Source organism: Giraffa tippelskirchi, chromosome 2 (genome assembly GCF_054371585.1).
Source record: "Giraffa tippelskirchi isolate mGirTip1 chromosome 2, T2T-mGirTip1v1.2.pri, whole genome shotgun sequence".
NCBI lineage: Eukaryota > Metazoa > Chordata > Mammalia > Artiodactyla > Giraffidae > Giraffa > Giraffa tippelskirchi.
Genome location: NC_137276.1, coordinates 12,235,313 through 12,261,278, shown reverse-complemented (window position 1 = coordinate 12,261,278; position 25,966 = coordinate 12,235,313). Strand labels below are relative to the sequence as shown.

Below are 25,966 nucleotides of genomic sequence, written 5' to 3'. Positions count from 1 at the left end.
CAGTGTCTGGCATGTCACAGGTGCCATGTATGTAGCCAGTCAGGCTCTGTCTGTCTGCCCGCCTCCTCCACTAACTGGATAGCTCATCATCTCTGGATGCTCACAGCGCAGCACCTGACAGGTGGTTGATGCTCAAGCCCCACTGGGATCTGGTGTCCGTGGCTGGAGTAGAGGGAGCAAGGGCAGAAGGGTCTAGGGGAAGTGACAATCGTGCAAGACCTTGTGCCATTAGAAACTTTGACTTTGATGGGGGGGTGGGTGGCGGGCACTGGAGGGTTTTTGAGCAGAACAGTGTCATGGTCTGATTTAGGTTTTCACTTTATTTTTTAATTTTTTGTCCACACCATGCAGCTTGTGGACTCTTAGTCCCCAGGCCAGAGATTGAACCCAGGCCCTTGGAAGTGAGAGCACAGAGTCCTAACCACTGGACTGCCATGGAATTCCCTGATTTTGGTTTTGAAAGTTTTGCTCTGGCTTCTGTGTTGGGAAGAGGCTATAGTGGGCCAGGGTCAGAGTGGGGAGCGCTGATGGGTGAGAGCTGGTGGTTGACATGCAGAAGGGTTGGAGCGTGTTCTGAACCAGAGTTAACAGTATTTTCTGACACCCTGGGGGTGAGAGACAAGAGTTGGGGATGACTTCCAAGGGTTGACGTGAACCAGTAGAAAGATGGAGTGAGGGTAAGGCTGTGGGAGGCTTGTTTAGGGGAAGGTCAGGAGCTTCATTCAGATCATACTCAGCTTCCGATGTCTACCAGACAGCCCAGCAGAGATGTGGGAGGGGTGGTGGGTGTTAGAATATGGAGTCTGTGAGAAAGGCCTGGGCTGAAAATAGCAAACTGGGAGTACCAGCCTATAGCTGGCACTTACAGCCACGGACTAGATGTGCTCACCAAGGAAATGAACATGGATGGAGGAGCTGAGGACCAAAGTGTGAGCCTGGGACCAAGGTTCCTTCCCGTTTGGAAAAGATGAGGCATCAGCAGCTTTGGGACCTGTCTGGAGGGTTGATGAGGCAGAGCAGGGCAAGGCTAAACCCAGGAGCCAGTGGAATTTTCCAGCCACGTGTCTTGTTAGACTCTTACAGTCAGCTTGAGAAGAAGAAGGGGGAAAAAATCCAATGGATGCCTATTTTCATTCTGGTCGTGCAGACGTTCTGTGTTGCTGGGCCTGTACCAAGAGCTCTCTTTTGGAAAGGAAATGCGAGTCTGGCTCCCTGTGTGAATACGACACATGCTCTTTACAGACGCCTTAATGACACCGTCACTCACGAGAGGCTCCTCCATCCCCTCGAATTTGTGTCTGCATCTCTGGGAATTAGCAGAACCTTTCATCGCCCATCCTGACGTCAAATGACCAGCCTTTGGCACACCTCTTTTACGCATGAAGACTTTATTGAGTTTTCCAGGGCTGGCGCAACGCTTGTCTGAAATACCTTTTTTTTTCCTTCCATCCTGACTGGAACTCTGAGGAGGGAGGGGGTGGTGGTGTCATTGGGGGAGCACGCCCCTGCAGTGCTCCTGGCTCAGCCAGGGCCATCCACACCGTTCCCCACCTCTAGGCTGAATTTCTACCGAGTGGCGTTCGATGAAAAATAACCCGTCCTTGTTGGCTCTGACGTCGCCCCCCAGGAAAGACTGCTTGCCTGCATAGTCCTAACGTCTGAGATTCTCAGGTTGAGCAGAAGACGTGGGCTGTTTTAACGTGGGGCCTGGGTGACCCAGGCCAGTGGAACTATTTGTGCGTCGTTCATCAGACATAAGGATGATTTGGCCCCTAGTCTTGGTTATCGAGCGGCTTCTGGGAGCCTGAGAAAGACTCCTGCCGAGAAATGGATTCAGTGACCCAAGTCAAGGCTTTGAGTAGATTTGGTTTCAAGACCAGTAGGGTCTTACCATGGACCTCTTAGAGACTGACATACTTCTCTAAATTGTTTTCTGGGAGCCTTGATGACATCCCACCTCATTTGAAACCCTCTAGTCCCCAAGCTTCGGAGAAGGCAATGGCACCCCACTCCAGTACTCTTGCCTGGAAAATCCCATGGACGGAGGAGCCTAGTGGGCTACAGTCCATGGGGTCGCTAGGAGTCGGACACGACTGAGCGACTTCACTTTCACTTTACCCTTTCATGCACTGGAGAAGGAAATGGCAACCCACTCCAGTATTCTTGCCTGGAGAGTCCCAGGGACGGCGGAGCCTGGTGGGCTGCCGTCTATGGGGTCGCACAGAGTCGGACACGACTGAAGTGACTTAGCAGCAGTAGCAGTAGCAGTCCCCAAGCTTGGGTGGGACTTCAAGTTTTCAGGTCTCTGCTCTTTGGGGTTAGAGGAGGTTTGGCAGATACTCAACCATATTTGGGCTTCCCAGGTGGCGCTAATGGTAAACAACCTCCCTGCCAATGCAGGAGACAGAAGAAATGTGGGTTCAATTCCTGGGTAGGGAAAATCCCCTGGAGGATGGCATGGCAACCCACTCCAGTATTCTTGCCTGGAGAATTCCATGGACAGAGGAGCCTGGAGGGCTACAGTCCATGGGGTCACAAAGAGTTGAACATGACTGAAGCGGCTAAGCATGCATGGTTGTGCATGAATGCACAACCATACTCAAAACACATTTATGACATGTCTTCAACATGTCACACTCTGTTCTAGCAGCTGGAGACTACGGAGTGCTCAGGAGAAGGAAGTTCCTGCCCTTATGGAGCTTGCTTTCCAATTAAACAGAAGATTGAAAAAACAACAAACGCCATTTTTTAATGGACTACAAGTTCAGATACCTGTCAAGTATTCATTATCTGTTGCTGGGGGAGAAATTAGCTAAAACTTAACAGCTTGAAACAACAGCAGGAATTTATTATCTCATAGTTTCTGTGGGTCAAGATGTGGGAATGGTTGACCGAGGTGCTACTGGCTCAAGGTCTCTTTAAAGGTTGCGTTAGAATGTTGCCTGGGGCTGCAAGTCGTCTGAAGGCTTGATCTGTTTCCAGGCTTGTGCACCCGGCTGGCAGGTTGGTGCTGGCTGTTGGCTGGATGCCTCAGTTGTCTTCCCTGAGAGCCTCTCCATGGACTGCTCGCGTGTCCTTATAACATGACTGACTTTCCCTGGAGCGAGGATGGTAGAAGCTGCAGTGTCTTCTCTTTTTCATCTGTGCTGGGTCTTCGTTGCTGCACGAGGGCCCTTCTCCAGCTATGGCAAGAGGGGGTTACTCTTCATTGTGGTACACGGGCTTCTCATTGTGGAGGCTTCTCTTGTATTGGAGCTCAGACTCCAGGCATGCAGCTTCAGTAGTTGCAGCACATAGGCTCAGTAGTTGTGGCTCACACGCTCTAGAGTGCAGGCTCAGTAGTTATGGCCCACAGGCATACTTGTTCTGCAGCATGTGGGATCTTCCTGGACCAGGGATCGAACCCATGTCCCCTATACATTGGCAAGCAGAAGTCCTGTAATGTCTTTTATAACCTGGTCTCAGAGCTTCCATGTTGTCATACGTCTGATATCTCAGTGGTTATACAGGTTGGCCCTATTTGGTTTGGAAAGAGCCTTCTCAAGAACATGAACAGCAAGAGGCAAGGATTATTAAAGTCTCCATCTTAGGGGCTGGCAACTACAAATATGAGGTTACAATAGATGGAATCTTACATCAGGAAAAGCTGGAAGTCATTCCAAGATATTCATTAGCTCAGAACTACGGAAAATCACTTGAAATTAATAGGCCATCACTTGGTTTCAGATATGTCTGGTTATCCTGAAATTTTATTGTAAAGTGACTTGAAGTGCCTCACCAGGGGAACTAAGTATTCTGCATCTCTTATTTTTGAATCATACCCAGTATTTGTTTTTGTCCTTCTACACCGCTGTGATCTCCCAAAAGAGTGAGGGGGATGGTGGTAATTATCCTTCAGATAGATGTAGAGACCCACAGAGCAGTTGGTGAAGCTAGACCCTGAGAGCAGTGTCATCTTGAAAATGTACCACTTGAAAGAAAAAAACCATAGTCAAAGCTATGGTTTTTCCAGTAGTCATGTATGGATGTGAGAGCTGGACCATAAAGAAGGCTGAGCATTGAAGGATTGATGCTTTCGAACTGTGGTTCTGGGGAAGACTCTTGGGAGCCCTTGGACTGCAAGGAGATCAAACCAGTCAATCCTAAAGGAAATCAATCCTGAATATTCATTGGCGGTACTAATGCTGAAGCTGAAGCTCCAATACTTTGGCCACCTGATGCGAAGATACTAGTCATTGGAAAAGACCCCTGATGCTGGGAAACATTGAAGGCAGGAGAAGAGGATGACAGAGGATGAGATGGTTGGATGGCATCACCGACTCAATGGATGTGAGTTTGAGCAAACTCGGGGAGATGGTGAAGGACAGGGAAGCCTGGCCCGCTGCAGTCCATGCAACTTAGCAACTGAATAACAACAAACTGGGTTCATCTATCGGACATCTGTGGGATTGTCCTGTATCCTCGGCGCCCTACCCATACTCCCCAACAATATGGCTCTTCCAGAAGCTGCCCTGTTCCTTGTGATGTTACCTGGAGACACAGTTGATGGGAACAGGGATGAGCCTGTGAGCCAATGCAGGTCAGTGAGTCCTTTTCCTGGGGTTTATTGACTTGAGGGGAATTCCTTCTCTGGTGGACGAGGCTTAGAATGAAAAACCTGGCCACCATGTTTCCTGCCACTGGAGCAAGTCAGGCAGCACCGAGGGAGAATGAGGCCAACACACACAGACACACACACAGACACATACCCACACACAGATACATACACACACAGATACACAGACACACGCACACATACGCAGACACACATACACACAGAGACACACACGCACAGACACATACACAGACACACAGACACAGACACACATACACACATGCACAGATACACACACATACAGACACAAACACACACAGAGACACATACACACATAGACACACACACACATACAAACACACACACAGACACATACCCACACACAGATACATACACACACAGACACACAGACACACGCACACATACGCAGACACACATACACACAGACACATACACACACAGACACACACACAGACACACACGCACAGACACATACACAGACACACATACACACATGCACAGATACACACACATACAGACACAAACACACACAGAGACACATACACACATAGACACACACACACATACAAACACACACACAGACATACACACACACAGACACATGCACACGCACAGACACATACACAGACACAGATACACACACATAGACACACACAGACACACGCACACATACACAGACACACGTACACACACAGACACACGCACACATACACAGACACACATACACACACAGACACATACACACACAGACACACACGCACAGACACACACGCACAGACACATACAAACACACAGACACACACAGACACAAACACAGACACACATGCACAGACACATACAAACACACAGACACACACAGACACAAACACAGACACACACGCACAGACACACACGCACAGACACATACAAACACACAGACACACACAGACACAAACACAGACACACACGCACAGACACATACAAACACACAGACACACACAGACACAAACACAGACACACATGCACAGACACATACAAACACACAGACACACACATACACAGACACAAACACACACAGACACATACAAACACACATACACATACACACACAGACACATACACACGCTGTGAGAGTAGGTTCCAGAGGTGCTCACGTCCCTGGTTCTGTTGCTCTGGGCCAGGCTGCATTTCCATTTTCCCCACAAGTTGGTTGTTCACCCCGTCCTCGGAGCTCAGGAACCCAGATATTCTAGCTGCGCCTGAGTCAGACTAGGTTGAGGTTCTTTTCACTTAGAATTGAAAAAGTAACAGGGAGAGCCCTTTGCATGATGGCCTTCTGAGCCCTGTGGGGAGTGAGAACAGGGGCAGAACGCCGGGGGCCGGGGCGGAGGAGGAGCGGTGAAGTGGGGGCAGAGAGCTGCTGAGGGCTGAGCTCCCGGGAGAATGGCTGGTGGGCAGGAGGCGAGAGCATAGGCCCTCTGCCGTGGGACTCAGACACATCAGCCAGCCACCCCAAGAGAGGGTCAGAACCCTTTCCTCTGACTTTTCTGAGTTCACCTCTGCCAAGATGTGTCCCTCAAGCTTGGTGGCTATGGTGCCACCCCCTTGGGGTCCCTTCTATCACCTCAGTTTGTACCCCACGTGGCCAGGGGTCCTCTCCTCCTTCCCTTCTTTCTCTGAGCCCACCCCATTGACCCTGGGCCAGGGAACCCCTTCCTGACCCAGGCCCGACAGGGCTCCTTACATGACGGCCAGACATCTGAGAAGACGCGGCCTGCCCAGGTGGACACAGGCTGTGAGGCTGACCAGGCCCATCTGATCCTGGGACCCTGGTGCGGGGCACCCCTGTTTGTAGAGCTTCTTCATTCTAGCTGGGGGGATGGAAAGGGACAGGCAATGCCAGCCTTCTGAAGGATTTTTCAAGCATCAGTGAGGGGCCTGGCCAGAGATGGATGGCTCGCTCACGTGTGAATGAAGTAGAGTTTCACGAAGGGCGGTTGTTGAAGTCCTGGCCTATGTACGCAGGTACATCCGAGCCTTCGCCACCTCCAGCTCTGCAGGGACAGGGGCCCATACAGGAGGGAGTGGGAGAGGGCAGCTGCAGGAGCTGGGCTTTGAGAAGAAGGATCCTGGAACCTGGGCGCCTGGCAGGGAGGGGACTGGCAGGGAACTCCCCACCCTCACTCTCCTCTGTCCCGAAGCGGGGTGGGCAGTGACTCCAGAGGGGCAGATGGAAACCCCTGGCCCCCAGGGCTGGCTCCGGCAAGATGCCAAGGCCGGTGTGGGAGGAGCCGGGTGTTTCTCCAGAGAGGGCCACGGGGAGCAGCCTTGCCAGCTGGGCGCGTCACTTGTCCCTGCCGCGAAGACTCTGGAAAAGCTGACCACATTGGTAATTACAGAAGCCGGAGGTGGCGAGACCTCAAAGCCTCTCTGACTTCATCTTCCTGCCAGGGCAGGAGAAGGGCTCCCGAGAGGAGGGGGGTGACATCTTGCCGAGAGGAATTCGGCTGGGACTCTGCTCTGTAAAAACCAGCGCCGGCTTCTGTGAGAACGTGGCAGGGCCCCTTGTACCAGTTTGCAATCTTCATGTATTTTTAAAAATTCATCTGAGAGAAATGTGTTTAATAGAGGACATATTTTCATTAGCATTTTCTGAGATGGATGATGCAATTACAGCCCGCCAAGAGAATGAAATATTGGCTTTATAAACTAGGATGTACACAGATGTTTATACCCTTTTGGCAGGCACAGATATATAAATAATTCTTTTCGCCTTGAACTCAATGTTGTATTTTGCGCTTTGTGTTACAGCATCTCCTCCCCAAAGCCCATTCCTGTGTTTGGCATAAATCACCGTGCGGAGAGAAGGCTCATTAAATGCCTCCCTCGGTTGGCACCATGGATGTATCTGAGGAAGAGAAGTGTTCTCCGAGTGGATTGGCAAGGAGCTCTTTGGCGCTCTGGCCGTTAGGGCTGAGCCCTGGGCAGGAGAAGGTTTCAAGTGGGCAACACAGCAGGGAGGACAGTGTGTGTCCCCTCTGTTGGGGGGGGGGGCGGGGACAAGCCCACCCCCCTCTCGTTGGAGGGAACTCTTATGGATGGACGTCACAGGTCATCCTGGCCTGTAGTTTACCTCTCTGTTCATTGAAGTCACAGTCTGCCATTTCTATTTCTAATTGTAAAATTCTAGGCTGTTGGCCCAACCCAAAAACTTTTAATTTATTTATTTTTAATTGGAGGGTAATTGCCTTAAAATGTTGTGTTGGTTTCTGCCATACCTCAGCACGAATCAGCCATAGGCATACATATGTCACCTCTCTCTGGAACCGCCCTCCCACCTCCCACCCCATCCCACCTCTCTGAGGTTGTCACAGAGCACTGGCCAACCCAACTTCTTATTTGCTGCTTATGTTTTCTGGCTTCAGCTGATTTCGGCAGCCTTTGCCTACCACCTGGACAAGGGTGCTCCCGCAGGAGCGGATTCCCGGGTGGTCCCCCACCTCAGGTCCGTGTGATTGCCCCGAGTTCTGCCTGGCTGGCCAAGCTGCCATGGTGTTTTTCTCCATAGGTGGCCTCTCAGGACGGGTCCCCCATGAGCCCCTCTCGGGGGTCATGGTGGAGACATGGCCTGTCACTCCAGATGACTTAATCGGTGCGGAAAGCCCAGCTGGAAGCCTTCTGTTGGTTTTCTGCCTCCCAACACAAATGCTCTTCAAGTGGTGGTGACCTGACATGGACTCTCAAAGAAAGGCCTTTTGATCCCGGGCTGGGGAGGCCTGTCCCGGCGTGCTCCCGGCTGCCTCCCTGTGGAACCCTGGCGCCCAGCTGCCCGGCCAGGCCTCTGCTGGGAGGCAGCTGACCTGAAAGTGTTGTTATTTTTTTTAACGTGGGTTTTAGTACCCAGAGCAATAATATTTTCAGCTGGCTATTGAGGCTGATTAGTGAGCCTCAGGCCTCCGTTTGATTAAATAGAGCTGCCTTTGCAGAGGTATTTTGGGATGGTGCAAATCCAGGGTTCTGCGTGGGATTGAGTTACCCCCTAAAAGGTAGGCGGCCATTTGCCTGTGGCCTGGGCCCTGCAAAGCAGTCTGGGTAAATTCCCACAGAGCCAGACCACCAGGCGGGGTTCCCAGGGCAGCTGGACACTGGGAGCGTCTCTCTGCCCCCCTGGAAGATAGGTGAGCACTTGTGTTCTAGAACCCTCTGCCCTGGAGAGGTGCAGCTCCAGCCCGGGAGGGTCTTCCTGGCTGGACTGGTGAGAAACCGGACTCTCGACACTGAGTTGAGGGTCTGCTTTGAACCAGCCCAGGGGTGCGGGTGTGTGTGGGGTGAGTACTGGGGTCTAACTCCACAGTGAGGTGGCCGGGAAAGGCGTTTCATCTCCTCTGTGCTGCTGTCACTTCCTGTCTCTATGGAAATAGCTGTACTTTTGGATGGAAGCTGACAAACCCTTGGGTGGTGGATTTTGAACCAGTTATAAACAATTTGCAATTAGTTCTCTTGTTGAAATGAGAAAGGCAAGCTCACCAGGCTTTTCATTAAGTCGAGGCAGCCTTTCATCCTGTTGGCAAGTGGGTCAAGTGCCTGTGAAGGAGCCTCACTTGGGGTCAGGGAAAATAGAATGCTTTTTTTTGAAGCCTCACTTCTTTCTTTAGAGCCCGGGTCCCACTGGCATGGCCAGCGATTGGGGTCCTAAATTCCTTGGTGTTGTTGTGAAAGGGGTCTGGGCTTGGAGGTCCGTGTCCCAGCCCTGCTGCCTCCCCGCCATTGACCCTGGGCAACTCTGCTGAACCCCCTGCTCTTTGTATGTGGATGAAGGGGTGTGATTGCAGCCCTGCCTTCTGTGTCACTCTGTGCTCAGTTGCTTAGTCGTGTCCGACTCTTTGTGACCCTATGGACTATAGCCCACCAGGCTCCTCTGTCCATGGAATTCTCCAGGCAAGAATACTGGAGTGGATTGCATTCCCTTCTCCAGGGGACCCTCCTGACCCAGGGATCAAACCCATGTCTCCTGCACCGGCAGGCAGGTTCTTTACCACCGTATCACTACCTGGGCTCAAATAAGGTTCATATAAGAGCATCTGAAGAATCTCTGTGTGTTGTTACCTTTGTAAACTGAAAAATTGTCAAAGTTATAGCATGCATATTATTGTCTTCTCTTACAAGGTGTAGTAATTGCAATGGTGGTAAATACAGCAGCCATTAATTGAGTATTTATTATGTGCCCAGCTTTGTCTTGTTTTCTCTGCACAATTGCCCTACCATTAGGGTGCTTTTTCCATCTGCATTGGATAGAGGTTGAAGAAACTGTCCAAGGTCATGCAGCATGTAAGGTCTGAGTGACCTCAGGCAGCCTCTTGAGGGCCTTCCAGTTTGCTGGCTCTAGTTAATTTCCGACAGCTTCCTTTGATTTTCCTAAGTTGGTGGTTCTCCCCACCAGCTGCTTGGATGCCTGACCCCTTCACCAAAGGGTCTGACTCTGTGGGTGTGGGGTGGAGTCCAAGCACCAGCATTGGCTCCCCAGTGACTCTAGTGTGCTGCCGCTGTTCTGAGCACGTGTCCACAGTGGAGCAGAGCCGGCTGGACTGGACGCCAGGGCCCCTCCCTTCTCTCAGCCTCACTCCCTGTCCTGCCGGAGAAGGAGAAGGAGTTCGGTCACGTGACCACCAGGGTGTCTTCTCCAGGCGCCTCTAAGGTTCTACAATTGTAAGAAGCTCATGAGCAAATCTATTATTGTTCTTTTCCGTCTTCTGTTTTAGGCAGAATATGAAGTTACTCCAGATGAAAAACTGGGAGAAAAAGGGAAGGAAATTATGACCAAGTACCTCACCCCAAAGGTAAGAGGCTGCCCAAACCCCACAGCAGGAGGAGTGGGAGGCCTTATCCAGGAATGTGGGCCCCCAGGTCTGTGCCAGGCCAGTGGGGAGCACCCAGCCAGGGGTGCCATTGGTCTCCAGATTCAGAATTCTCATCCTCTCCAGAGGTACCCAAGCCCAGCAGGGCCAAGGCAGGTGGTCCAGGCCAGAGCAGGCCTGCAGCGGAGCGGCCTGCCCATGGCCTGTGCTCATTCATGGTGGCCCTGACGTTGGAGGTGGTCAATCAGGGCTGCTGCAGCCACTCAGGTCGAGTTCTGGTCAGGAGACAGGTAGGACTGTGGAGAGAAGGAATCCAGTTCACACACAGCAGCTCCTCCGGCGACAGGTGGGCCACTGAACACCTGCCCTCCCCTGCACCTACTGGTGAAGGCATTCATGAGGGGGTTAAACCCACAGTAGCTCCTTCCAGGTTTACAACCAGGCCTCCTCCTCTTCCTGCACTTATGGACGGTTTCTGCACAGTTTTATACATTTTGTCTACACAGCATGGAAATCCCTTGAGGAGGGTAAGCCCCACCTCGTTGTTCTCAGCAGGGGTCCCAGGGGTCCTTGGCAGTTCTGGTCCCACCTCAACCCTCGCTGCCCCTGGTGATGTTAGGGAGGTCCCAGGGGCCCATGCATATGATGAGGGCCCCTCAGGCTGCACTGAGCCCTTGCCTGGAGCAGCTGTGCTGGCCTGCTGGCCACTGGCCCAGCCCCACCCCAGAGGCTGTCCCCTGTGGCACTTCCTCCTGCTTCTGCTGAGCCAGCACCCCTGTTGCTTCCCTCTGCTGTTTCTTTGCTGCTTCCATCGTAATCCTACAGGCTTCTTAATGGAATGGCAGGCCACCCCAGGGCCTTTGCACTTTTCAGAAGCAAGAGGATTCATGTTCATAGCTCTTTCAGACTCTGGACAGGGCTGGCTCTCTCTGCACAAGGCATGGCCCTGGGCACACCCAACTGCTCGCTCCATCTGCAGGGCTGCCAGGAACAGACCTGGGGACCCAGTTCCCTACACAAACTGCATCCAGATGCTTAGATGGCAGTACAGAGAGTGTCTGCACCCCACCTCACCAGTGACCCCCCACCCTGCCCCCACACCTGCTGGTCTGGCTGGTATCTGTGCTGAGGATGAGGTGGTTCCTTGGCCGGCCTTGCTGGCTCCTTCAGCCCATCGTAGGGCTGCTGCAGGGGGTCACCTTCCTCTCTCCCCACTGGCTAGCCTTGACCAGAAGCCTCTGCTCGCGGACCCTGGCCTGGGCCCCCCAGACCTCGCTGCCCCTGCTGCATGCTGCCTGCGTCTCCTGGAGGGATGGGGCCCAGCCTCCCCCTCAGCTCAGATGGTTTTACAAGTGCTCAGAGCTCGCCAACATTTTTTCCTTAAGTACTCCTCAATTTTAGAAATTTAAACCACACCATATGTTATGGCCCAGGGGCCTGGGGGAGGTGGTCCAAGTGGTCTGGGGGTTGACTGTTTTCCTATAATAAATTTTGCGCTGCCGGCCTGGTCCTTCCTGCAGTCACTCTCGCAGGAGCCGGTGTTCCTTCTCAGGGCTGCAGATGCCCCAGCAGCTGGGAGAGGAGCCATGTGGCTGAAGCCCCAGCCCTGGCTCTGAGGCCTCCGAATGACCCCCAGGACCCTTGTCCCCAAACCCAGATAGTCTTTACCTCATACTCCTTCTCAAGGTGCAACTAGTGTCTCGGCTCCAAGCAGCATTTTCCAAAGGGTAGACCGGGCTTTCTTGGTGGCTCAGCGGTAAAGAATTCTCCTGCCAATGCAGGAGACATGCAACCGATCCCTGGGTTGGGAAGATGCCCTGGAGGAGGACATGGTAACCCACTGCAGGATTCTCGTCTGGAGAATCCCATGGGCTGAGGAGCCTGGCGGGCTAGAGTCCATGGGGTTGCAGAGTTGGACATGACTCAGCAACTAAACAACAACAGACTGTGGGACACTGATCATTTGAGAGGATCTGTGAAAAAAAACCGACTATCACCGACTTGATGGACGTGAGTTTGAGTAGACTCTGGGAGTTGGTGATGGACAGGGTGGCTTGGCGTGCTGCAGTCCACGGGGTCGCAAAGAGTTGGTCACGACTGAGCGACTGAACTGAGCTGTGAAAAAAAACCCCTCTGTGGTCAGTTACTTGTGGACATGACTTTTCGCCGCATCTCTCTCTTGTAAAGATTTACCCGGTGTGTGAGCACATTAAAGGCTCTTCGGAAGTCCTAAGGTAAAGAAACCAGCTCAACTGATAACAAAGCATTTCCCAGACTTTCCCCTCCCCCTCCCTCATTTCACATCCTGCTGAATACATCTGGGGCTGCAGAACGCATCCAGGGATCTTCACGACCTGGCCTCCAGCTTTCACTCCCAGAGCCCCCATGCTGGGAGCTCCAGCCGCCACCTCCCCGTTTCATCTTGACATGCCCACCTGGTCGCCTTTGTCCAGACTGTTCCCGGCAAGGCCTCCAACCTGGAAGGCGCTGCCCCGACTCTTATCTTTCTCCTTTTGTGTCTCTGCTCCATCGCACAAAGCCTCCTCTGCCTCTGGTCAGAAGCCATGGCTCCTACCTGCTGCTCTGTTAGGCTTCTCCAGGTCCCTGGGGTTGATGCTTCCACAGCCCCAGAGGGTGGGTTCTGAGGAGCCTCCCTTACAGAGGGGGTGACAGCACATCACCAGATCGGTGGAATGCGGTGTCACCAGAGCAGTGGTGGACGGCGCACAGGGAAGTGAGGAGGCCTGGGGGGACACTGTGCTGGGCCAGCCTGGGCGAGCCAGGAAGCCTTCTGAAAGTTGATGCAGCTGAACCAAAGTTTCACGTGGTGATGGGGAAGCCAGGTACAAATGAAAAGAAAGGAGAAGGGCCTTTCATGTGCAAAGGTTCAGAGCAGGGGCTCTCACCTGGGGGCGCTTGGCAGAGTCTGGAGATCTTTCTGATTGACGTAAATGGGGAATGTGCTCCCAGCATCTAACAGAGATGCAGCTGAACGTCCTGCAATGCACAGGATGCCCCCCCCCCCCCGCTAAGAATTATCTGGGCCCGAAATGTCAGTAGCGTTGAGGGTGAGAGGCCTTTGTGCGTAGAGGGGAATGGATGTGTGTTGGCAGGGAGGTCAGTGTTACACAGAAGTGAAAAGGTAGGGGGAGAAGAACCTTCTGGGAGGCAGGGCCTGGAAAACCATGGTGGGACGTTTGCACCATCCTAAGGGCAGTAGGGAGCCCTGAGGGCTCTGAAGGCCATGCGCAGCTCAGGTTGGTCTCTCTGCCCCTCATGTAGCGGAGGAAGGGGAGGAGGAGGACTGCAGGCAGGAGGCCAACCTGGAAGCTGCAGCCATAGCTGTGGAAATAGAGACACCAGGGCCTTGGGAAATGTCAGGTGTGGGTAGTGAGGAGAGGGGGCAAGAGGAGTCCGTGCTTTCCACCGTGAGCCACTGAGTGGGTGCGGGTGCCCCCAGGAAGGGCAGGGTGCCCAGGATGATGGCCGGGCTATTAGCTCTCTGGGCAGAGATGATGGCATCTGTTCTGTGTGTCCCCTTTACCCACTCCCCAACCCCACCCCGCACAACGCTGGACACATGGCTGTCATTCATTGTGAGTTGGTTTCAATGAGACAGCAGGGAGCCCAGGAAGCTTCCCTTCACGGGCCCCTCCCTTCTGCCCACTCAGACCTCTTTCTGGGGAGCCGACACTGGGCTGGCTCATGTCCTCCAGAGTCTGACAGGGTGTGTTTGCTGGGAGTCTGATTGGCTCATCCCTGCTCAAAGTCAAAACCCACTCCCAGAGCCGAAATCTCTCTCTCTCCAAACCCTGACTTGAAGGCGTCCATCCCAGGGACTAAGTCCACTCGTTGGATGCTGCCCAGAATCCTGCGTCAGTTGCCCACACATGGCCAGCAGCCTGGGGTGGGCTTTGGGATGGGCTGAATGCTCTTGAGATCTGACTCAAAGGCAGCAGGGTGCTGTGAGGAGACAAGTTTTAGAACCAGGTAGACCTGGGTTGGAAGCCAGGCATGGTCTCTTTTAGCTGAGCGGCCTTGGGAAAGTTACTTAACCTCCTGGAACCTTAGGCTGCTCCTGTAAAGTGGACCGGGTAGCCCTGAGGGTCATAAATACCAGCTAGGACAGAGCCCAGGAGCTGGTATGCACAAGACCCTACCTCGGTGGTGGCTCTCCTCCGACTTTCCCCGCCCTGGTCTGTTTTCAAAATCGGGCCGTTGAATGACGAAATCATTTAGACATGAACTCCAGCTGTGGAGCTGTGAGCAGCCAAGAAGCGGTCCGGAGGGCCCCCAGCCTCAGAGGGCTGGCCAGAGAGGCTGGATGCCTTCAAATGCAATGCGTTAGTCAGGATGATTAATGCTAGTCGCCACAACAAACAAACCCCAAATCTCAGGGGCTTCACACACCAAGAATTTCTATTTCATGCACACTCTGACTGGGTCGAGACTAGGGGGCCTGGCTGCTTTTGTGTGTCCATCACCAAAAGGGAAGGGACTAATGAGGGAAGCACGTGAGCTTTAAATGCCTTGGTCCCCATGTGACACCTTACTGTCTCTCCCCAACCCCTAAGCTGAAAACGTTGTCTACTGGCAGGCTTATTTCTAGTGCTGGTGAGGCAGTCATGAGCATGGCGTGGTCCATAGATCTTCTTAGGCTTGTCAGCTCAGAGGAGCTGCCCGGAGCTGGTCGAATCAGACGTGCGTTGGGCTCTGTAGAGATCCAGGCAGCTCACCTTTCAGGCGCCTACAGATCAGAGGTCAGGGGGCAGGGTTGCTCTGAGCTGGGGGTGGACCAGGAAATACTCTTAATTATAATAATAAGTAATAGTAAGTGATCCTGAAAAGAGTATTACACGGCATTCATCACTACAGACAGCATTTAAAACATACTAGCTTATGGAGACTTCCCTGCCAGCCCAGCAGTTAACACTCCGTGCTTCCAATGCAGGGGGTGAATAGGTTTGATCTCTGGTCAGGAAATTAGATTCCACATGCTGTGTGGCATGGCCAAAAAATAAAAATAAATACAATGAAAATAAAAGAATTAAAATACTAGCTTATCGAGATGTAATTCATACATTGCAAAATTCACCCTTTTAAAATACAGAGGTCAGTGGTTTTTAAAATTGTCACAGAATTGTGCAACTATCATTACTATCTGATTTCAGGACATTTATCTCTCCCAACAAAAACCCCATTCCCGTTAGCATCACTCCCTATTTCCCCTTCCTCCCACTCCAGGCAACTGCTAATCTACTTCCTGTCTCTGTGGATTTGCCTATTCTGGACATCTCATATAATTAAATTCATGTAATATATGGACTTTTGTGTCTGACTTCTTTCGCTTAGCATGTTTTCAAGGTTCATCCGTGTTGTAGCGAGTATCAGTATTTCTCATTTCTTTTTATGGCTGGATAGATAATATTCCGTTATGGATAAGACCCATTTTATTTGTCTCCTTGTCAATGAACAGACAGTTGGGACATTTCTACTTTGGGGGTATTATGAATCATGCTGCTATGACCATCCATGCACAAGTTTTTGCATGAATGTGTATTGTCATTTCTCTTAGGTATATACTTAGGAGTGGAATTGCTAGGTCACATGGTAACTTGATATTTAATCAGTTGAGGAATGACTAGATTGTTTTCAAAGTGGCTGCACCAGTTGACATTGCCACCAGCAGGTTATGAAGGTGCCAATCTCTCCACATCCTCTCCAGCACTGGGTATTTTCAGTTTTATTTTGTTTGTGTAATAATTCTAGTGGGTGTGAAGTGGTATCTCATTGTGGTTAGATTTGCATTTTCCTCTTGACTAATGAGCACCTTTTCATGTGCTTATCGGCCGTTCGTATATCATCTTTGGAGAAAAGTCTATTCAAATCCTTTGCCCAGTTTTAAATTGGGTTGTTCACCTTATTAATGTTGAATCCTAAGACTTCTTTTTGTGTTCTAGGTACAAGTCCTTTATCAGATGATTTGCAAATATTTTCTCTCATTCTGTGGGTTGTCTTTTTACTTTCTTGATGGTGGCCTTTGAAACATGAAGATTTTTCATTTGATGACATTCAGATTCATTTTTGTTACTTGTTTTTAAATGACTTGTTTTCATGTTGTCTTAACTGTCCTTGTAAAAAGGGCTGTTTTCTTTTAATAATTTTATTCATTTTGGCTGTGCTGTGTTTTTGTTGCTGTGCAGGCTTTTTCTCTAGTTGCGGTGAGCAGGGGCTACTCTCTAGTTACGGTGTGCAGGCTTCTCATTGCGGTGACTTCTCTTGTGGAGTGCAGGCTTTAGGGAGTGCAGGCTTCAGTAGTTAAGATGCTTCAATAGTTGCAGTTCAGTAGTTGCAGCTCCTAGGCTCTAGAGCACAGGCTCAAATTTGTGGTGCACAGGCTTAGTTGCTCTGCAGTATGTGGAATCTTCCCAGATCAGGGATTGAACCCATGTCTCCTACATTGGCAGGTGGATTCTTTACCACCGAGCTACCAGGGAAGCCCAGGCCTCAGTTTTTCGAGGATTTGGGTGTATATGGAGAAACATTAGGCCCATAAATCTCTCAGAGCCCATTGCCTGTTATGAAGAACAGAGCTAGGTCTGGTCCTTCACCAGCACTCCAGCCCTGCTGCCGGTCGACATGACGCTATTCTTTAGGCCCTCTGGGTCCAGCAGTGCAATCACCCGCTCTTGGATCTTTCTAGCAACTCCCCAAGATGGATATTAGTGTAACCACTTTACAGACCAGGCACCTGAGGTTTGAGAAGGAAAGAGAGGTTGGTTTAGCAGAGGCAGGGCTTAGAAAGAACTCCTTAGGATCCTGCTTCGGCAATGCTGCTTGTAGAACATTTTGCTCTAGTTCATTTTAATTAGGCCCACGAGCAGCTGTGCCAGGGCTCCACCCGGTCACTAAGGCCAGGCAGGTGGCACCCAGTTTCAATGCGGTTTTGCTAGAAAGTATCCGTGGATTCCAGGGCAAGCTCAGACCTGGCAGAGGGTCCTGTGGAAAGGACCCTGCATGGGCTTCTTCCGACAAATGAAGTGGGCAGGTGGGCTGGGACAGGCTTCTGACGTGAACCAGCTTGGCATCCTCTGTGGGATGCCTGGAAAGCCCCGGAGCAGGCGGTGCTTGGAGGGCATTTCTTGCGGGAGGTCCGCTGGCAGGGCCCACAGAGGCAGGCCTCTTTGTTTCTGTGAACAATGATAGGCTAAGCAGGGCAGTTTGTTCTTGTTAAGGGGGAAATTACCCATCAGCCTGAGTTGCTGCACAAAAGAAATCTATTCCTAGTGCTTGTTTGGCTCTCCGGAAAACATCCACCTTTTATAAAGTAAGGAGCTTGAATGAAAGGAAATAATAATTACTCCAAGTTCCTCTTTCTATGGCCCCCCTGCTCACAGTCTCACTTCACTGGCGCCTCCTCCTACCCCATCCAGGCAGCGGCATGGGATCCCCGCTAGTGCAAGCAGGCTGGCTTCCTGGTAGGGGACAGCTCCTTGGCCTCTGGGGCAGTCAGAGGCTTCAACCTTTGTCCTCAGGGGCACATGGAACCCCATTCTGCCACTTTCCAGCTGGGCATCCTTGGAGCTTCAGTTTCCCCATCTGAGTATGGGGATGATAGCAGTGGCGCTCAAGTGGGCTCCTTTTTCAACTCATCCTTTAACTTAAAATAAATGTTTCAAAAGGAAACTTGGTATCTGGAATTGCCTGGAAAGCCGGTGTTGATGTGTTGTACATAAAGATAACAGGAAAATTTGACATTATATCCTAGATGGATGCTATTTTTCTCATCTAAGGCTCTGAGCCTCCTTTCTCTTTGTTTTGAAGGGAAAGTAGCAAGTATTAGAGACAAGCAAGATGGTGAGTAGCATCACACTGAGACTTTCTTCTTGATGATGGAAGATTTGAAGGAAAACTGAAAAGGGAATACTTTTTTCACTGAGTGATTCAATGTTATTTAATTGTGTCCTTGCACCTCCAGGCTAAGACCACTTCATCACCTTTGGAAAATGCTGGGCTGTCTGCCTCCTAACTGTGGTGCATTTGATAAATGCTGGCTTGTTGTTGGAAGAGATAGCATGACCTAAAGCAAAGGGCACTGGACTAGGAGTGGGGATCACTCTTGAATCTCCCTTCCTGGGGTCTGGGGCCTTGAGGAGGTGGCTCAGAATTGGCCTAACCATCTAACCAAAGCTTGGTCTCCAGGGCAACCAAGGCCATGGAATATGGGCAGCTTTGGCTAAAGCCTCCCTTCCTAGTGCCTGCCATGTCTTCCATGGGGTTTGAGCTCCAGAGCCATGCCCTTGGAGCCAGCTTTTTGTCTCTGCTAAGATCACATGACTCTTGTCTGTCTCCCAGGCACCCAGATCAGCATCTCCATCCTGTTGTCAGTGAATCTGGTCAGCTCAGGATTCACCTCTGCTTGAACCCCTCCTGGGCAGGGTCTGACCAGGTGGCCAGCTGCACCCTGGGTTTTCCCACTTCCTACCTCTGCACTGCAGAAAGCCTCAAGGGTGGAAGAAGACCGAGAAGAAAACTTGAGAAAGGAACTTCCTGGGAATGGCTCTTACTGTGAGCCAAACACTGTTCTTAGAGCTTTAAATAACTCACTTAATCCTCACATCTACCCCATGAGTTATTATCTCCATTTTAAAGATGAGATGAAGACACAGAGAAATTAAGTAACTTGCTCAAGGTCACACAGCTGGCATGAAGGAAGCCGAGACTTCAGAGTCTGTGCTCTTGACCCTTCCCTATCCTGCTCTCCTAAGAACCCAACCTGGCTCCCTGCCTTGGGCTCCACTCACACTTCTTCTTGATTGAAGAACCGTTAGTGAGCAGGGAGCTAGGGTGCTGTTTTGAAGAGCAGCAGGGCTCCTGGGTCATTTCAAGTTTCTGCAGCCCCCAGCACTACACTGCTTCCTATGGAGGGCCCCTGCTGCTGAGCCATGCTCAGAATGAAGGTCTGGGCCTCCAGGAGTCCTGGTGAGCTGGGAGATGACCCTTAATAGCCCATTCAGGGACCATTCTGCCAGTTCACCCCAAAGGGAAAGAGAGGACACCGCCTAGAGTATGCTCCAGCCCCCGGGGATCTCAAGGGCCACCCAGTCCAGGGCCTGGCTGCAGTTTCAGCTGTAGATTTCTGATGCAAAGATGCGTGGATCTGCTGTGGTTGAGCAGCCTGGGGTCAGGCCCCCTTTGGCTCTCTTCTCCATCCTGGGCCCTGGCGTTTAGAACACTGATGACTCTTTGGAACTCAGTTTTTTAAAACTACTGGGCTAAGCCAGACTCCTCATTCCCTAGATGAGGGAACTGAGGCCCAAGAGGAGCTGGGTCCCTGAGGGTCATACAGCTGGAAGAGGAAACTGGGCTTCCCACTCCCCTGTGCTAGAAGGATGGCACCGAGACACGACAAGGAAAGCTTCCTGGCTTTGCTTACCACCTGCCACCCCAGTTGGCCTGCAGCGGAGCCTGAATTCCTGTGAGACTCTCATTCTTTGGATCAGTACTTGTCTAAATGCTGTGCAAAACTGAGAAGGCCACCGTTTAAGTATAGGTAGCTTCCCAGGTAGTGCTAGTGGTAAGCAACCTGCCCACCAATGCAGGAGATAAAAGAGTTGTGGGTTCGATCCCTGGTTCAGGAAGATCCCCTGGAGGAGGGCACAGCAACTCACTTCAGTATTCTTGCCTGGAGTATCCCATGGACAGAGGAGCCTGGTGGGCTACAGTCCTTAGGGTCACATGACTGAAGCGATTTAGCACAGCACAGCCCTTGAGGGTATTGCTGAATCTAACCCTCTCACACTTCTTTACTAAGGGTGGATATTAGTGAGGGAGGCGGGGCAAAGTAACATTATTTTCTTTTTTTGAAAACCTTTTTTTTTTTTTCCAGATTTTTTTTAATGTAGACCATTTTTAAAGTCTTTATTGAATTTGTTACAATATTGCTTCTGTTTTATGCTTTGGTTTTTTGACCGTGAGGCATGTCCAACCAGGGATCGAACCCCCACCTTCTGCATTGGTAGGCAATGTCTTAACCACTGGACCACCAGGGAAGTCCTAAGTAACACTGTTTTAACACTTACTGTATGCTGTGTGTTTTACACCTTTATCGCATGCTGTCATCATCACAGTCCTGTGTAGTAGACACAACTGTCCCTGTTTTACCTTGGAAAAAGGGCTTCATTAAGAGTAAAAGCTGGGAGAATTAAAAAAAGGGACCGACACAGATACCTGTATGCAAATACCCATAGCAGCGTTATTCACAATTGTTGAAAAGTGGAAAGAAGCCATGTTCATCAGTGGATGAATAGATAAGCAAAATGAGGTCTATCATACAATGGAATATTATTCAGCCATAAATAGGCATGAAGCCCTGACACCTGCTACAGCGTGAATGAATCTTGAAAACATTAGGGTAAGTAAAAGAAGAAGTGAAGTGAAGAAGTGAAAGTTGCTCAGCCGTGTCTGACTCTTTGCGACCCCGTGGACTATATAGTCCATGGAATTCTCTAGGCCAGAATACTGGAGTGGATAGCCTTTCCCTTCTCTAGGGGATCTTGCCAACCCAGAGATCGAACCCAGGTCTCCCACACTGCAGGCAGATTCTTTACCAGCTGAGCCACAGGGTAAGCCCAAGTGAAAGAAATCAGACATAAAAGGCCACATTTGTATGATTCCACTTACATGAAATGTCCAGTGTAGGCAAATTCATTGAGACAAAGAAAACTAAAGCTTACCAGAGATTCAGGGGAAGGGATGGGGAGTTATTGCTTAATGAGTATAGAATTTCTGTTTGGGATGATAAGAAAGTTTGAGAAAAGATGATGGTGATAGTCAACATTATGACTGTAATTAATGCCGCTGAATTGTCTATTTATAAATGGTTAAAATGGCAATCTCTCCGTTATGTCTATTTGACCACAAGTGAAGAAAAAGAACAACAGAAAAAGAGCGATGATGAGATGTTACCCCAGTCTGTCTGATTCTAGAACCTGGACGCCTTCCTTTCCACCGTGTTACCTTGTCAGAGGTTGACCAAAGTCACCTTCTGAGCTGCTTCATGAAGGAGCGAGTCGGGCTGGTGGTGGCAGGTGGGCTGAGGGCTGTGTGGACAGGCTGGACCCCCCCATGCTTGATCCACTTCTTGACGCCCAACCTTTGTGCTGTGTCATTAGCATTTTCTCATGCCCCAGCCTCCCTGCACAGCATTTTCAATGACTGTGTGATTGTCCCTCAGATAGACACATTTATTTCTCCCCTCCAACTTCCCTGGAAAACACGCCCTCTCTGTCTTCAGCCTGATGTCTCGGGGCTCCTCACAGCAGGCCAGGGCACGCCTGTCCAAGTTCCTCTTCCTTTCTTGTGACCTTCCAGGGCAGAAAATGGGAGTCTCCTTTGATGCTGGTGGAGCCGGCTCTGCCTCTGACCTCCATTCCTCTGTGTGTGTGTGTGTGTGTGTGTGGTATTTCCTTCCCAGAATTCCTCTTTAGAGAGTGGAGGCAGCCTCTTAGAGCCTGGAGACAGTGAAGCCAGCCGCAGGCTTCCTGGGGACAACCTCCCTGCCCTCAGCACTGCCCTAGATGGGCAGACACTGGTCTCTCTGACCGTGGGTCTTGGGCAGAGAAATGACATCCTGGGGGTTTCAGTTGAGTTTCCCAGGATCTTGAAAGATGCCTGCCTTCCTTTACTCCTGAGCCGCCTGGAATGAAATCTTCACTGGAGAAATGTCTTCCTGGGCCAAGGTATTTGCAACACAGCTTCATGCTGAAGCCAGTCTGGAGTCTGTGGACTGGAGGGTGTCCTGGAAGATGGAACATTGGCTCGCTATGCCCTCGCCGCTCACGCGCAAGGAATGAGAGAACCCCTGGCTGTGAGCGTTCTGCACCCCGGCCCCATTGGTCCCGGGCTGTACTTGTGAATTACCTGCACGTGACCATCCTGACCCACAGCAGAGTTGGCCGGATCCAAGCCCCTCGCCAAGAAAAAGCCTGCTTCTCTGGGTCCTGAGCGCCAGCCCTCAGCCTGTGTAAACACCGAGTCATCTCCTAACACGATCTCTGGGCCCTCAGTTCTTGACCGGGGATTATCAAGTTGACAGAGCCTTGCTGGCCTCTCGCTTCAACGTTCAGGCACGTTTCGTTTTGTTAATTATCCGCTTTTGCTTTTGACGTAAGAAAGTCAAGGTCTGGGTCAGGGCCACTTGTGTGTTTTCCTTTCTTTCTCATTAAAGTTGCCCAGCTCTCAGGGCCTCTAGCTAAATTCTACCAGTGTTTAAAAATGCTCTCGCTTCCTGACCTCTAAAAAATCCTCCATCCTGATTTCTGCGAAGCCACTTAAAAACAGCAAAGGATGTAAGGGACAACACGCTTTACGTCCCAGTCTGCTCTTCCCTCCTTAGAGGGTGAGGACGGTTTCACCACTTTGCTGACACAGAGAATGTAACACTTTGTGACCTGGGGTGGCCAGGTCAGTGAGGGCACTCTCCGAAAGGGCTGGGACCCCTGCAGGGCCTACTTGTTCAGAGGACTTCCTGACCCAGTAGCCCTTCACCAGTGGATGGTCTCTGTGAGCCTGCTCTCTGTCATCTTAAATTTGTCTAGAAAAGTGTTGGTTTTGCCATAGGGTTAGGGTTGTGTGCATGCTGAGTCACTTCAGTTGTGTCCAACTCTGCGACCCTATGGACTGTAGCCCGTCAGGCAAGAATACTGGAGTGGGTTGCCATGCCCTTCTCCAGGGGATCTTCCTGACCCAGGGATCAGGCAGGTTCTTTACCACTAGCTCTACCTGGGAAGTGTTAGGGTTAGGGTCAGGATTCTTTCAGAGCACTGGTCTTCTCATTGTCCGGCCACATCCCCTTCATCCTCTGGGCCTTGATAAGACCTCACCATGGCCATGAGGTCACCTCTCTGAGCTCCTCCTTCTAGGGGCTGAGAGGCCACACCACACTTGGCCACCCTCACTCCCCACCAGCCTTGAACTCCTGCCATTGGCCAAGTGAGTCAGTTTATGAGGTCATTGGGGTGCGGCTCATGACCTGGGCACAGAACAGACACTCAGGGAACCTTTTATAGCTGATGGACAGAGTCAGCTCTGACCCTTGCGGGAGAAACAGCAGGCTCCTTGCTTCCCGACGTGTATCTGCCACAGCACCTAGCACCTCTAAGTCTGCTCACCACAGGCAGCTCCTCTCCCCTGCAGTATCTTTCTGGCATGGCAGAGTAACCAGCTAAAGCCAGGGTCAGCCCTGAATTGGTATAAGAGATCACTGCCCAAAGATTTAAGGAGATTGCCAGGGTGGCCATGTATTCTGTCTGCATCATAATGGAACCATGGGCCTTACAAAGGACACTGGGCTGCTTCCCACCACCGTATCAATGCAATGGCCTTCCTCACCTTCTCCAGCCACGAGAAGCCCCAGAGAGCCCTGTGAGCCCCTCAGACTCTGGGTCTTTGGCTGTTTATCACAGAAAGATAAAGGTGCAGAGTGGCTGTCGGGCAGGAGGTGGATCCCTGTGTGTATCGCTGCAGAAAGTTTCCTTCAAGACTGAGTGACGTTTGTCAGAGTCAAGGGAAGGTCCAGGTTTTGTGGCGGCTGAAGCTTAAATAACATTGGGGGAGAGTCTTCTTTAAGAAGAAAGAACAGAACATTAGGTACCAAAGTGAGTATTTCCTGAGAATGAGAAAAGAAATCACAACGGACGCCTGCAGCCTTGGAGATTCAGTGCTTGTCACCTGAGATCTCCATTTACCGGAAGTGCTTGTGCAGACTTGCTTCCTCTCCCACAGAGAACACTCGGAAGCTCCCAGGACTGCGAGTAAGGGGCCCCAGAGCTTCCGCTCCGTCTGCTTCGGGGTGAATTACTTCTGAATGAAGACTATGCCCACCTAATGGCCAGCAGCAAGCTTCACCCCTCCTTAGAGCGTAAGAGAGGTGCCATGAGACTTGTCATTTTCCCAGCTTCTACCCCAAGGACTTTGAGCCACCAGCTGCCTGTCCGGCCTGTGTCTCTGCCCTAGGGGGCTGCATCTGGCACGCGGTGCTCAGGCCACATGGTCCAGCAGCCTCATTGCCCACGTGGACATCTGGAGAGGAGCTCGTGTCTGGGCCGAGAGCCACAGGATGCAGTCGTCTGGCCTAGTCAGGCCCGGGAGCCATAGTCTCACAGCCCCTTTGCTCGAGAGCACTTGGGTAGGCTGGTTCACTTTCCCAACGACCGAGATAACCAAACCCTGCCTTTCCCTTTGGTTCTGTTCTTGTCTGGGGCTCGTTGGATTGTGCCTGCTGCCTGGTGGGTGCAGAAGACGAACTACTCCAGATGGACCCAGGCTCCGCGGCCCCTGGCTTCTCCACACGGCACTGAAGGTTTTGATTAAAAGGTGGAAGAACGGCGCTTTCTCTTCCTGTCAGCCAGGCCTTAAATCAACCCTGGAGTGAAACGTTGTCCAAGGCTGCCGATCGGCAAACGCACTCCGTTGTCTGCCGAGTGTGATTGTACAAGCAGGTTTCATTTCCAGCCGGGATTTGGGGGTTGGAATGAGCTCTGCTTTGCCCGCCTCCTTCCCGTCCTGCTTTCTTCACCCAATTCCTGTTCCTAGTGTCAGGCAGGCTGAGCTGAGTTAGTTTTTATGGAACTCGGAACCAGCCAACTTGAGTGGGGGAGAGAAGAGGGAGGGGAGGGGAGGGGGAGACTTTGGAGGGTCCTCCTCACCACCAGACCCAACTCCTGATTTTACAGATGGTGAATTCGTCTGGAGTCTTGGTAGCAAGTGGCAGATACTTAACTCCCAGTTGCTCAAAGGAGGACTTTATTGAAAAGGTGGGGGGATATGGTTAAATGAAGCCGTCAGAGAGACACGGCTCTGCATGGGCTCAGGAACCCATGGCCCCAAGATCCTTCTCCCAAGGCAGTTCCAGGTCCCCCACCCCCACCCCCAGCCTCCAGTCCACAGTTTTTACCCCCAAACAAACACTCTAACTGGTTGTAACTAAGAAAATCCCCAAGAACTGACTGGCCTAGTTGGCCCAAAGGCAGGAGGTAGACCAAATGACCTCATGAAGGCACTTCTGCTTTGAATGAGTATGCATACACACATTTGGTGAACAAATGTATTGAGCACTGACTGTGTTCAGAGCACATTGTAAGTTCATTTCAGCAAAGCATAGTGGAGAGATGGCAGGTTTTGGAGCTGCACAGGCCTGGATTTGAACCTCAGGTCATCTGTTTACAAACTGTTCCGTCTATGGGCATGTATGGAGTCCTAGCCGCTCACCAAGTGCTTTACTCAGTTCAGACAGACAGGAATAAACAACATTTCTGCCCCTCAAAGAGTTCCCTAAGGCTCAATATCCACGAGCCCCACCTAGGGCATCATTCTGGGGAGCGATGGAAAGTATGAATTCATGGGAAAAGTCGCCTGGAGGGGCCAGTGACTATCAGCCAGCCCCTCTCCCAGGCGCCCATGATGCCTCTGACCCTGGCTCTGCTAGAGGCTGATTCCCACCCCTGCCCCCGCCCAT

General features: G+C 51.3%; 1 protein-coding gene and 1 long non-coding RNA gene across 4 annotated transcripts in view; one reads left to right on the top strand and one right to left on the bottom strand.

The window, feature by feature from the left end:
• GRK5 (G protein-coupled receptor kinase 5) overlaps window positions 1–25,966 on the top strand; it is a 226,746-nt gene that overhangs the window by 162,780 nt on the left and 38,000 nt on the right. For 2 of the 3 annotated variants that reach the window (XM_081536227.1, XM_081536217.1), the window contains exon 4: window positions 10,354–10,431. In XM_081536227.1, coding sequence (XP_081392353.1) covers window positions 10,354–10,431 — 78 coding nt within the window. Of the gene's footprint in view, window positions 1–4,271; window positions 4,330–10,353; window positions 10,432–25,966 lie in introns of those variants that run through there. The other variant, XM_081536237.1, reaches the window with a different exon arrangement.
• On the bottom strand, window positions 21,675–23,699 carry LOC145524264 (uncharacterized). Its single transcript, XR_014067355.1, has 3 exons — window positions 23,622–23,699; window positions 22,372–22,609; window positions 21,675–22,249 (listed from the first exon to the last, which is right to left on the bottom strand). It is a non-coding gene; the product is annotated as an uncharacterized LOC145524264 (long non-coding RNA).